General features: G+C 41.4%; 1 protein-coding gene across 2 annotated transcripts in view; it reads right to left on the bottom strand.

Moving 5' to 3' along the window:
• peak1 (pseudopodium-enriched atypical kinase 1) overlaps positions 1-13,247 on the bottom strand; it is a 92,900-nt gene that overhangs the window by 14,471 nt on the left and 65,182 nt on the right. For both annotated transcript variants that reach the window (XM_083916630.1, XM_083916631.1), the window contains one exon: positions 7,488-11,008. In XM_083916630.1, coding sequence (XP_083772756.1) covers positions 7,488-10,873 — 3,386 coding nt within the window. In that variant the 5' untranslated portion in view covers positions 10,874-11,008. The remainder of the gene's footprint in view (positions 1-7,487; positions 11,009-13,247) is intronic.

The following is a 13,247-nucleotide window of genomic DNA, read 5'->3' as shown; positions in this document are numbered from 1 at the left end:
AATTCTGCATGAAAATATCTCCAAAACAAGTCAGAGTAGGATAATAACAACGAGCTCTATTGCTGAGAAAGTTCTGTTTGTAGATGAAAAACGAGCTACTATTGATAAGGCCTTCAATCTGTCGTTGTTCATCTTGTCCATGACAGATAACTGTGTTTATCATCAAAGGGTATAAACAAAACACATACAACAATGTTTTTATCTGGGCAGTTATTTTTATCTCTCAAATTGCTGTCTGCGTCAATTAATTTGTTCTTCATTTCTTCTCAGCAAGAGTTGAATTAGAGCTGGCACAGCTGTAAGTGCGAGGCCTTTGAACCCTGGGGTGTTTTAAATTCAACGACGCATCCGTTTCCTGAGGGAAGGTGTAAGACAGAGGCAAAGCAGGTCACAATAACATGTGGTAATATGTTTTGAAGATCCCTCTGTGACAGCGGGTGGCTATCATTTGAGGTGTTTAAAGAGGTGAGATGAATTTCATCTGTTACAGCAGATGGATCTAAAGGTGTGAGGATAAGGTGACAGACTTAAATGTGACTATTAGTTGTCTCCAAAGAATATAATCAGATACTTAGAACTGTGGGAGTGTATTGAGGCATTCTGAAGATTAAGAAGACGGACTGAAAAACTTCTTTAAGAATTTTTAAAGCAGAGTGACATTGATGTCACCTCAAAAATTCATGTCGGGCAATATGAAACACGGTGCTTGTGCTCTTTATGATTTGTTGCATTTAACGTCTCTTTTGTAACGCTGCTCTTCAGAATGGCTCTCAGAAAATTAATATATCATCTTCCCTTTTACAACGGGTTGCCATATATTTGTGCTCCAGCTGACTTATGGGTACTAGATATATGGGTCGTATCTTACAGTTACTGAGATTGTGTTAGAACTGAGAGTCTTGAGATTGTGACTTCACTCACAGTGTGAAAGCCCCGGGGATGCTACGACGAGACATGTCGTAAACTGCGGCTCGTTGCTGCCAGAGATAGAGTTGTACAGGCGATCTGCCACATACAGTATGTGTCTTTTTAAGGAAGTGACGGGACCACACTTGCCCATGGGGCCTGTGTGCCAATGGTTTCACAGTATTTCGCTGATGTACAGGTCGTGGTAACATGCCAATACATGCAATAATGTGCCAGCAAAGGCAGGGAGGAAGAAGAAAAAGAAGAATACTGCTAGCAAGTAAACATGGATGTAATCAACACAGCTATTTAAAAAACTTTAAATCAGTGGATTTGCAAATGTTTTGAGAGGAAGGAAATGAATTCAACATGTTGTTCAGCCCAATGTGTTTTGGTGAGTAAAACTGCATGCAATAACTTTCGGGTCATCAACAAGTCATCTTTAGCATGGACTGAAAATGTATCAATGAAGGCAAACCACAGCTTATGTAAATTCCAGCTACAACCCATTCTTGAATAAATAATTGACTTATCCTTCAAATATGGACTAAAGTGTCTTTCGACTGCAGTATGATTATTAGAAAGTTGTTGATACACGGTTATCCAGGGAAATTACTATCAACGATGCAAACATTGGTTCCTTAAAGGAGCGGTGTTTGAAATACTGAAAAAAAGTGAGCTGGGCTTGGCTCCACATGGCCGTCAGCCCAATACGTGAAATACTGACATTTATTCACGGCCACATGTGCAGCTGGACAGTCTGTCACAACAAACAGCAGAGAAGCTTGAATTACAACACACGCAAAGGGAGAGGGACTTCATTCTCTGCTCAGGATGCCATTACTCTACTACATCTTTACATAGCAAATAGTTGTTTGCTGCTATAACAGTGTCCTGAATATTCCGTACAGTCCCTTTAACATCTGCTAAGTAAACAGCAAGTTACATTAAACAGGCAATACGACTGACAATTTACTATGCTCAATTCAAACTCATGGCAGTATGCTTGAAGCAAAGAGTGACTGCAGCTGCACAATACCACTAAAAGAAGAAATATTTTGCTCAACAAAGCTCAACAAAGCTATTACAATTAAGGTTTACAACAGCATCAAGTCACAACCAGATTACTTTTCACAGTCACCTGGGTATCTGTGTCTCGCTGCTCTACGCTGAATACACCTCAACAGCTGGTGTTTCATCGAGAGCCATCTGGGATCAGTCTGCCCGTCTGATCACAGTTAATAAGATACTCAGAGCGACCTGGTTACCTCCCTCTGATCTGATAACAGTTCAGCGGCGGCCTTTCAGTGTGACCTGAGTGAGGTATTACAGTCTCAGGCCACCTGGGTTGTGATCACCCAGGTAGGGTGACATTCTAAACTATTTAACCCCCATTGTATTACACAAAATACCTGTTACCTAGCTCTCCAGCAGGCGGCTGGCCCTGGCATCTGTTCTACATTTCATATGTTATTGTAGTGGCATATTGTTTACTGTTCTGGGACTGCTGTCTTGAGTTTTGATTTTCTTTATTTATTGATGTTTTCTGTCCTTCTGCTGAATAATGAAAAAGAGTATTTAAAAATGATCTCAAAGTACAACAAAAAAGGTCAGGAAAAGTTCACAGAGATAGTTTCATAGCCACAGGTGTTAGCATGGGTGGGGCAGGTTTGTACGTTAGTAATGTTTGTATAAGCCTGAATCAGATGTGTCATTCCCTTTGACTAGAATTCTGATTACACATGTTACTAATATGACTGTATATTATTAGATCATATGCAAAAGTCCCTGTCAAGAAAGATTATAGCTCAAGAGATGACCGAGGAAGCGGGACAAGAGGGAATTGGTGTGTTGAATGATTGCAGCCTGTAGCACAATCTTTTTTACAGTGTCTAGTGCCAACAAGCTGGCCAGTCATTCACAGCCAGTCATAAAGTGTGTAAAATCAAGTGCTAAAGCCTCATGTGTGCCTTGATTACGCTTAAAGACTAAGCTATTTTCCAGTTTTCACTTGAAGGGTAACTATCATTTTCCAAACAGAAACGTACACTGACTTAGTTGGAATACAGTTTTTTTGAGTTTTTTAAGTTCCATGCTGAAAGCTCAACAAAATCTAATATCATTACCTTGTAGCCATCCAAATACAATGCTTATCTGAAAACAGTCATTTTGTGCAATTGTTATTACACTTGCATTTTAGAGGCAAAGATCTCATACTAAAGCAGTTTTGTTTATAAGAGACACAAGTATTGTTGCAGTATTTGGACTATAACGTGGTAACAAAGTGAGCACTCAAAGAAAAACCGCAGCCACCCATGTGTCTGTCTATACCCTGGGGCTGTGTGTCCGAGAAAAACAACTGATCTGGCATGTTTATGATGTGTCTTTGTAGAACTGAAGCCATCTCTTCTTTTAAAGAGTCGATCAATAGCCTCAGCACATTTCTTTAGCACTTACCAGCAGTAGACAGCTGACATAAAAGGCCCATCACATTGCTGTGAGCCAACTAGAAAACAAAAAGTAAGTAAACTGTTAAACGAAAAGAATAAGTGCAAACAAAACAGTGTTTACTCTTACAATATATCATAGAATTTGGCATAAAAAATCTGCTGGTGGCCTGACTTGTACATGTTTCCTCTTTTATTCTTCCCTGTATTGTCTACATAAATAGACATCATTCCATGGTTCTGGTTTTAACTAACTGTACTGTTTGGTCACAAGGGAACAACTAATATTGATCTTACTGAAAACCACTATTAATGGGTAACAGTCAGCTACAAATCAACCAAGAGAACATTAAATGACAAGGAAGACCATCTCCAGCACATAATCCTGTATAAAAAAACACATTCAGTGTGGATACACACCTTGAGAGGCCCTTGACACAATAAATACCTTTATGCTTCAATGTCAGGACCTGACTTGTTCAGACAGCATGAAGTGCCCCAGTGCCTTTCAGTGTTTCTGAGACCTCTGTTCGCCGTTTCTAAGACCTCTATTCAAGAAATGAATAATCACTGATCCAAAACAAAAATAATTTAATCTTAAAAAACGCCCACTCTACTAAATCAATATAACCTCAAGTGGCCTGGATGGTCACAGGTATTTACAAAGGTGAATGAAAAAAAAAAAAAAAGGGTTTCAGTTCTTACCCGCTGTACTGGCTCACACAGCTTCCCATCTGGAAAGCTTGAATACAAGGCAAAGTTGAACTCACATCCTAGGTAGAGCAGTGAGAGCAGGCTGGCCAGTTCTGAAGCATCAAAAATGTCTCTTGCTTGTCTTGCCCTGTTGCTCACTCTTTGAACGTTCTTACCTGCCTAAGGTAATGTGTGTTTTCCAGCGCTGAAGAGCACGCCCAATGTTAGCCAATAAACGTGCTTCAGACCAAGCAGGGTTAACCCCTCATCTACCAGTCAACACAGAATGTCTATAGAATGACCTGGGTGACCAATTCATGACATGAAATCACTGACTTACTGGTCTGTTTACTCATATGCAGGTTAGGTTTTTAAGAAACCTATGTAACATGAAAGTCCTTTCGCAAGATAAATTTGTAAACCAAATATACACTATATATTTTTTAATATGGATACATACACTACATTACCATTTGACAGCAATAGTTAGTGCAAGCCTGTAGGAAAAAAATGTTTTGGAGAGTATTTTAGGAACAGCTACCATTACACATAATCCATTTTTTTTTAGAAAGACTGTAATAGTTCAGTACTGCACTCATTTAAAAAAAAAAAAAAAAGAGAAAATCTATAAAACTTTGTTTAAAACTGTAGGGACTCTGCACTAAATAACAATCTGACTAGCTATTACAGAACGCTTCCTACCCCTTTAGCATCTGCTTCTAATGCACTGTGAGGTACTTATTCACGTTTCGCACATCCGTTCTGCAGAGATTTTGTCACATCTTCTTCACCACCAAAGGAAGCTTAGGCACCAATAGAGATGTTCAGCTATTTTCGGTTTATGGGTCAACTCATAACAAGAGATAAACATCAAATAGACAGTGGAGTAACACTGTAAGCTCCTACCAACACACCAAGTGTAAAAATGGGTCACTCATTGACAGGCTCACATTGAAAGCAGGGTGACAGAGGAGTAGCAGATCAAAGGTGAGTCGGCTTTAAAGTGTGATATATTACATTTTGTCTGTTATATTTGAATCCACATTGACTTACTGTATATGTTTGTATTTAGACAGTGTGTGAATGTGTCCCATACAATACTGCAAAAACTAATTGCAATATTAGTGCTTAATCAATGATTAAAGAAAACATTGTTGCTCTATGGTATAGAAATATATGTGAATGGATGCTTTTATTTCAAACATCTGCTCAGCATTTTAATGTTGTGGCAGATGTTTTATAATGTTCACTGCTTAATGAAAAACCAGCTTAGTTTCTTTATTTGACTAATTCATCATCCTCGGTGTGGTGCGAGTGAGACTGCCAACTTTGCTCTGACTTATGACTAGCAGAATATTGTACCAAACTTTTGGGTAACATACTGATCTCTCTAATACAGTACATCACCATGTAGCCAATTTTAGCATGACATTACCTGAACATCTTAAATGAATAGCAAAACTAGTCCATACTTAATTCTCGTACCACTTTTTTTTTTAAGTTAGAGAAGAGATAGGAACTTCTGGAAGAAATAAAAGATGACTAGAGCTGAAACAGAAAAAAAGCAGAGAAGCTAGAAAAGAGACAGAATGGGGACAAGCTCATGACAGGATGGAGGAGAGACATATTCAAGAGTTCACAGTGCTCCGGGCTCAAAGGAAAAGTGTGGTATGGAAGGCATGGAAGAGGACTCAAAAGTTACATGAAACAGCGACAGTGGTGGTGGAAAGCCATGTACCCTTGAAACCAAACAAGAAGATATGGATAATATGAGAGTGGCAGGGATGCAAATAGAGGAGAAGAAACACATATAGGCAGTGTAAAGTGTGAATCAGAATGTGATGGGTCAGGTGAGAAGATGCAAAAGAACACCTGAAGAAGGCTGTGTCTGACCTATACGCTATGTAGCTATGACAAATGATAAGCAAACAATTCTACCTTGCTATTCCTACAAGTCTCTGAGATGCATTTTGTGAAACACATCGATGCTACTCCCAATACAACCCCCAAGATACATAGATAGATCTATTTTCCTGCTGTAAACAAACAGTAAGCTTTTAAATACTATGCTAAAACAATGATTAACACAAAAGTGTGTCAGTGTTTTATCCGAATTGCTGTGAAAGTGATTAGCATATCACATTATTATCAGTGCTTTCACTAAACAGCCTTCCTGATGGATGAGGTTTTTATGGCCACCTATAGCATCCATTTGACTGATCTGATCATCTCTGAGCATTTCTGGCACTTTGCTTCATTTCTAAGGCAAACACTCATCGTGTTCAGCGGAAAGAAACTTAAATTTAAAATATGGAGAATCCAGCACATCTGGGTTATCTCTTTATAGCACCATTAGTCAGTGCAGGAAACCTAACCCAAGAAATTAAACCCAAAGGGCAACAGCAGGTCAAAGACAAATAATGAACTTGTTATGCAAGAATACAGTGACTACACTGCCAGGTGGACTAATTACTGTGAGTGTATCACATGTTTGCGTGTGAGTGAGGCCTTGATGCAAAGGGAATATGCCATCTAAAGTAATGATGTAATTAAAAGAGTAAAGGATGATCTGACTGCTGTTCGATGACTTGTAACACACTTAAAGTTGTTTCCCTTCTGTAGGGAGAACCGTTGAGCACAAAGCCTGCTGTTCAGGTAATAGATGACATTAAGGAAGAGATCACATAGGCTGTACACTTGGTTGGGCATGTGGGCGAGCAGACATGCAAAATTAATATCAAACACCTCTAGAAACTTTCATGAGGGATCCGTATGATAAGAGGAGAAGCATCCCTGGCACGGTTAAGCATCTTAATTTTAAGCTGGGGGCTATTAATGCTCTGAAGGGAGTGCATGTGGGTCATGGTAAGACAAGCATTGCATGCAAAATAATTCATTAGATCAGCAAGAGGTGATGTGGAACATGTGTAGACTTGGATAGATTACTGAGAATTCCATTACAGGCCTTAAAGACAAGGGCATGTTAAAGTAATGTTCATCTTACAGCCGCAAATAGTATCTTTCACCCCTTAAAATCTATGTTTAATTGTTTTCTGGTGAACTTCTCTTCTAAGGTTAATCGTTCTAAATGACTTCAACAGCAGCATCTGCATTCTCTCTGAGGGTCTACTACAGGTCTTTCCTAGCTCCATGCACATGTGCGTACCTAGCAAATGATAAGATTAAATTTTTGATCCTCATTAACCCTTACAAATGACAAGAGACATATCCACCTTAACCATGTCAGTTCTTAGTGTGATATTTATATTGGAGTCAGCAATAGGTGTTTAGTTTAGCAGCTTTATGTTGAAATGAAAATCTGAAACAACATTAATGTTTAACATATAACGAACTGGGTAGACCCCAGTTTTAAACAGAATCATTACTATAAAGTGCTCCTGTTACATACTTTACTCTGGTCATTAAATCTTAAGGAAATACCTGAAATCCCTGCTGGTGAGATCACTTCCAGTGGTGTCTGATGGTGGTGTCCGTCCTGGGCTCAGAGGTCTGGATTCCTTGCTCTCATCAGGTGGGAGTAGTGCATTTTCTCTGCACTCCTCTACTCGTAGTTCTCCTTCTCCATCACCAGGGGTGCTGCCACTTTCTGGTTTGTAGGTGAAGATGATGGTTGGTTTCTGGGTGGGATCCTCTGGCTTGGCCTCAGTGAACCAGTGATGCTGTTGGATTGGTGGTGGTGGAAGCACGTGAATGACTGTTCCATCAAGCCCAACTAGCTTACCTTTGTCCTTCTCTCTCTCCACCCTCTCTCTCTGCTCATCCTCGTCTTTCTTCCGACGAAAAAAGCTCTTAAAAGAGATCCAACGTTTGGGTTTAGAGCTTTCTGTTGAAATACGTCTCCCCTCTCCACCTGGACTTGCTTCACCTTCAATAGGTCGTACAGGAGAACTGGAGGCAGAGCTCTTGGTCCAGTTTCCAAAATGTCTCTGGAGGATGTTAGAAGCGTGGTAAGGGGAAGATGTAGATCTGGGAGGGGGAAAGGGGGCGTTGGGCTCTGACCGGGGACTGGAGAGTGGGACAGCAGCAGAGGCACTCTGGGATTTAGACAAAACTTTGGAAGGCATGTCCTTCTTAGGTTTGGAAAGACAACCATCAGTTGTGGAAAAGAGAGACTTGGGACGGCTTAGGGTCTCCTTCATGGCATCAGGTGGAAGGGCATACAGCTCCTCAGAACTGAGGGTATTGGCTTGTGCTGAGGGCGACTCTGGAGGAGACTGAGGCGGCTGGATAGAGGCCACAATCTGTAAAAGCACAGCACTGGCCTCCTCCCTCTGGCCTACTACTGTCCCAGAGGACAAAGCAGTCTCTGTATTATCATCTTTACTGCAAGCAGCGTCTTCACTTGTCTTACAAATGTGTGTAACAGCATTGGCAGTAGGGCTGGTTTTAGGTAGGTTTACATTAATTGCAAGAATGGAATTTGTTGGTGTAGCGGGAGAGAGTGCCCCAATTGTGGAGCTTATTACAGTGCTTGTCACAGTGCTAGTGTCTGTAGTGGTTTTAAGTTGTAAATTTGGTGCTTTTGACACTGCCTCAGGTAGAGCTTTTGTCTCTTCAAAAGAGGCTCTCTCTGATGTACCTCTACCAGAGATAGTTTTCTCTGTTGAGGAGGACTGGACACTCTCAGAGGATCCAATCTCTTCATAAGTATGGCTGGCTACCCTACTACCTATAACTTGTGGCTGTGGCAGTTCCCCACCGAGTCCCAAGAAGCTCTTGTAAACAGCTAAGTTGTCATATGCACTTGGATTGATAACAATAGGTACCTTAACGGCGTTCTTGGAGCTGCGGGCATAGGCTGGTTCATCTCGAATAATAATGGGAAAAGGAGGCATGCCTGCATTATTGAAACTGTTAAACTTGATCTCTGATAAGTTGGAGGATTTCACAGGTACAGTTCGGGAGGAAGACAGCCCAGAAATGGGAGAAGTAGGAGCTGATTTGTGGCTGCAGTATTGAGTAGGGATAGAGGGGGCAGGATTACTCCCAACTCCTAGATCCACTTTAGGTATCTTTTGGCGAGGACTTGTGCTCGATGTCCACACTTCTTGGTAGCGTATATTCCCCGATTTCTTTCGGGAGGTACCTGAAAAGGCTACAGATGTGGGTGATATTGGCATCACAGGAGAAGTAGGAAGAAGAGGGGAGGTTGGAGAGAGAGACTGACCTAATGGAGTGCTACAGAACGATGTAGGGCTGGAAGGCATTGATAGGTTTTTGGGTTTTGTAGTAGTGTCTGGAGTCTGTTCGTCTTTGTTGGCCATGGATGCTGAGACATCCACTACAGTGTAAGGCTTACAGATCAATGATTTTTCCAAATTCACTACACGGTATGGTTTAGCTTTCTCCTCTGTGGGACTAAAACTTATAGTGACTGGTTGACCTGGAAGGGCCTGGGGCATTGGTGCGCCTTCTCTGCCATCCTGATCTTCTAATCTAATGGCCAGGACAGCCTTATGTGTTTCCGTCACCTTGAGTGGACTCAGTGCTCTGTGGATGGGCTCCTTTTTTGAAGGAGATGTGCAGGGAACAGGAGCCTTGGAAGATTTGGGAGAATGCAAGCCATTTCGAAGAGCACAGGGGGCACTGCTCCCACTGCTGGAAGTTGTTGTTTGAGAATCCTCTGGAAGTGATGACGATGATTCTGGAGAAGTGGTAGTCTCTGAATTTGATAGAAAACCACTACCATGCAAGTCATGGGGCCCATAGGGAAGAAGAGCTCCATTGGAATCCATGGAGGGGTACCCATTCAAGATCTCATCATAGCTATCATCATAGTCCACTGCACAAATCCGCTGCAGTGAGCGGTTGCGAAGTGGAACAGTATTCCACTTTTTCCCTGCAGCAAAAGGCACCGGGGACAATGTAGCAGCGCGGAAATTTGAAAATCGGGGTTGGCCTCGCATTCTGATCTCCATGGCTAGTAACTCTTCATCACTTTCATCCCAGCTCTCATGTTCATCATCATCATCCCTTTCAGTCTCTTCATCCTCATCCTCCTCTTCCTCATCATCCTCACCTTCGCTGGAAAACTCGGGGTAGCAAAAGCGACCACCCTCTGTGCTGATGATCTCTGAGCTATCGCTAAGGGATACCCGTTTTTGAGCAGTGCCACCACCAACACCACCACAACTGCTGCTGCTTCCCATTGCAAGACAACTTGAGGCTGGAAGGCCTCTTTCCAAGGACCGTCGATATGAACTACTGATTCGTCCCCAAAACAAGTCCTTAGAATCAGAAAAGGGCATAAGGCTAGGGCCTAACCCAGCTATTTCCTTTAGGACATCTGTCAGTCCACTATTGTTATTATTTCCACTTGGTGTCCTTGGGCTAAATTGTCCATAACCTTCAATCTCCTCAATGCCTTCCTCTCCTTCGTTGTTGTTGTTGCTGGGCGCACCAGGCCTCTTACGGTTCATTCCATTGCGATTCCAGACGGTGAAGGCTGATGTTTTACCCTGTTCTATCAAATTTGGTGGTCGTTGCAGGTTGCCATCAGAATCCAGTCCTGTAGAGGAGCAGGGCAGCATCATGGTGGGCTTAACAGCAATGGTTGGCTTCTTAGCCACAGGTGGTCGGAATTGTCCTGAGCGGGCAGATCCACTGCTAGCCCTCTGGGAGTTGATTGTAAGGTTAGTGTTTGCTTTGGCCCCAGCAGGGGCTGGATTCTGTTGCTGAGGCCTCTGCTCAGAAGGAGGCTTCCCTCCACTACTCTGAGCAAGACAGTGCAGACTTTTAGGTTTAAAGCAGTTCTTGCACTCGCCGGGTTTCCACACGTGCTCAGTGAAAGTGCTGCAGGCAGACATGGCTGCTGGTCCAGTGAGGCAGCCTGCTGGGTCAATGGACAGGAAACCCCTCCATGAAGCTACAGGCTACAGGAACTGACTGTAGTACAACAATGATGAATACGATTCAATCCTCAAATGTGGGGGATACTGGACCTGGAAAAGAGAACAGGAGAGAAAGGTTTAAATTCAACAAATCTTTAAAATTCTTAATTTCATTCAATTAGTTTTTTTTTTTTTTAGTTTTATTTGCCACATCACCTAAACAAACTGCAGAGTAGGTAGAAACTTAGTTAATTGCAAAAGACCCTAATACTGACCCAAACAAGGAAAATTAGATCCCAATCATACAATTAATACACATATCACACACAAAGCTGAACTGAAATGAATACATTACATGGGCAGAAAGAGGGAAACAGAAAAATAAGCTGTGCATGAGATGGGATAAATTAAGAAGACAGTGCTACATTGTCTCCATTAGGTGGCAAACTTTCTCTACTTAGCAGCCAATCTATCCAATATGGCAGATATACGTCTCCTCCTTACCCTGTACTAGACAGGACCAGTAAGACTCGAAAAGCAGGGGGGCAGAAGTGAAGGGGATTAAGAGAGCTTTTTTATGAATAGCTGTTCTGTGTTGTTATTGGCTGTTTCAGCCAGGCTTAGGTGAGATAAAAGTACTGATACTGCCCATTGAATCAAAACCGCAATGTCCTAAATCCCATGAACTAGAGCAGTTACATAGAAAATGGGAATCAAAAGGGCTTCAGTTGAGGTCACATGCACTGAAGTCTGACTAATGGCATAGAGAAAGAGCTTTTCAGTTTACAGTGAAGTCTGGAAGTAGAACAGAAACATTTGTTTTGTAGTTTTGGCTGTCTTCCAATAAACTAGTAAAATTTAACCAGTGGGAGAAGTCCAGTCAAGCTAATCTATATAGCCCGAAATCGCATTACATGCCCCAAACAGGCAACTACTATCAAGCCAGAAAAAGGTGCTTTAAAAACAATTAAAAACAGTGTATTGAATGCATACAAACAAATGAAGACAATCCACAGGCCTCAAACCATTAACAATAATAAATAAATAAATAAAAAAACAAACATAAATGCATAATAACAAATAAAAACAATTTATGGTTGAGAAGAGTTTGTGGGTGCTTTCATTCATATTAGATGAACATAGTTATCACAGTTGTAGTACAATTCAGCAAGACAATCATCCCAAGCAGACAGAGAGTTATTAGTCCAAAGACAGTGGACTGTCTTTAACTGTTAGTCACCTGACTTTTGACTTGTTCAAGACCAGACTGAAGAAAAAAAGCCCCCTGAAACCAGGACTTCAGGTACTGACTGCAAGTAATGTGCAACCAAATAAGAAAACTGAGTTAAGTTTGTCCATTCATATAAATGGCTACAATGTGTACACTCTTTACATTGAATGTGAATGTAAACATCCTTGATTATGAAAGTTGGCACATAGTCATTCTTTAATTCCAAATCTAAAGTGCGTGCCAAACAACAACAAACAAAAAATATCACTCTCCTACTGCATAGCTTATTAGCTTTCAGCAACCAAATTTCAGAAATTATATAAAAACTGGCTACAAATGGCGACTAGGGGCACCCGGTGACTCAGTGGTTAGAGCAAGCGCCCCATATACAGAGGCTGAAAGTCTTCACCGCAGCAACCTGGGTTCGACTCCCACCCGTGGCCCTTCGCTGCGAGTCGCCCCCGCTCTCTCGCCCATTTCTGCAGCTGCACTATAATGAAGGCCAAAGAGCCCTAAAATTAATCTGAAAAAATAAAAATGGCGACTAAATAATTGATGTATTGTTTATTTTGTTTTCCTACAGAAAAGGTAAAAATATCACACCATTCAGCCTTTGTAAGATAACAAAGACTGACATTTTAAAACCTGGGCACAAGCGTGGTCTCAGGTTATCGACACCAGCGCATTTCTATCAGACACATCCTGTTTTCATGGCCTGCCAGGTCACACTGTGGGGCATCAGGAGACCACATCCTTTTGCGTTTTAATTACATAGTGCAAAAGAAGCCTATTTTAAATCAAACCAGAACATTTGTATAAAAGTTGTGGGTGCAACAGTTATTTGCGGTTCAATCAACATTAAATTAATGGATAAAATATAAATATTTGTCTGTTTAGAGGTCAACACTGGTATGGCAACTGCCACTGAATACATTCCCCCCAGGGGTTCCTGAGATATCACTTTCACAAGAATGGGCTGTACAGACATACAGATGTACAGTATTGACTCACTTCATAAAAAAAAAAAATGGCAGCACAAACATCACGCAATGACTTCCTGAAGAGTGCAACATATAATGATTGAAAGATGTAATATGCGTATAAATGATGGCCCTTTCT

This window comes from Echiichthys vipera, assembly GCF_963691815.1.
Source record: "Echiichthys vipera genome assembly, chromosome: 7".
Lineage (NCBI taxonomy): Eukaryota > Metazoa > Chordata > Actinopteri > Perciformes > Trachinidae > Echiichthys > Echiichthys vipera.
The sequence above is the reverse complement of the archived record's forward strand: the minus strand, read 5'-3'. Positions and strand labels throughout refer to the sequence as shown.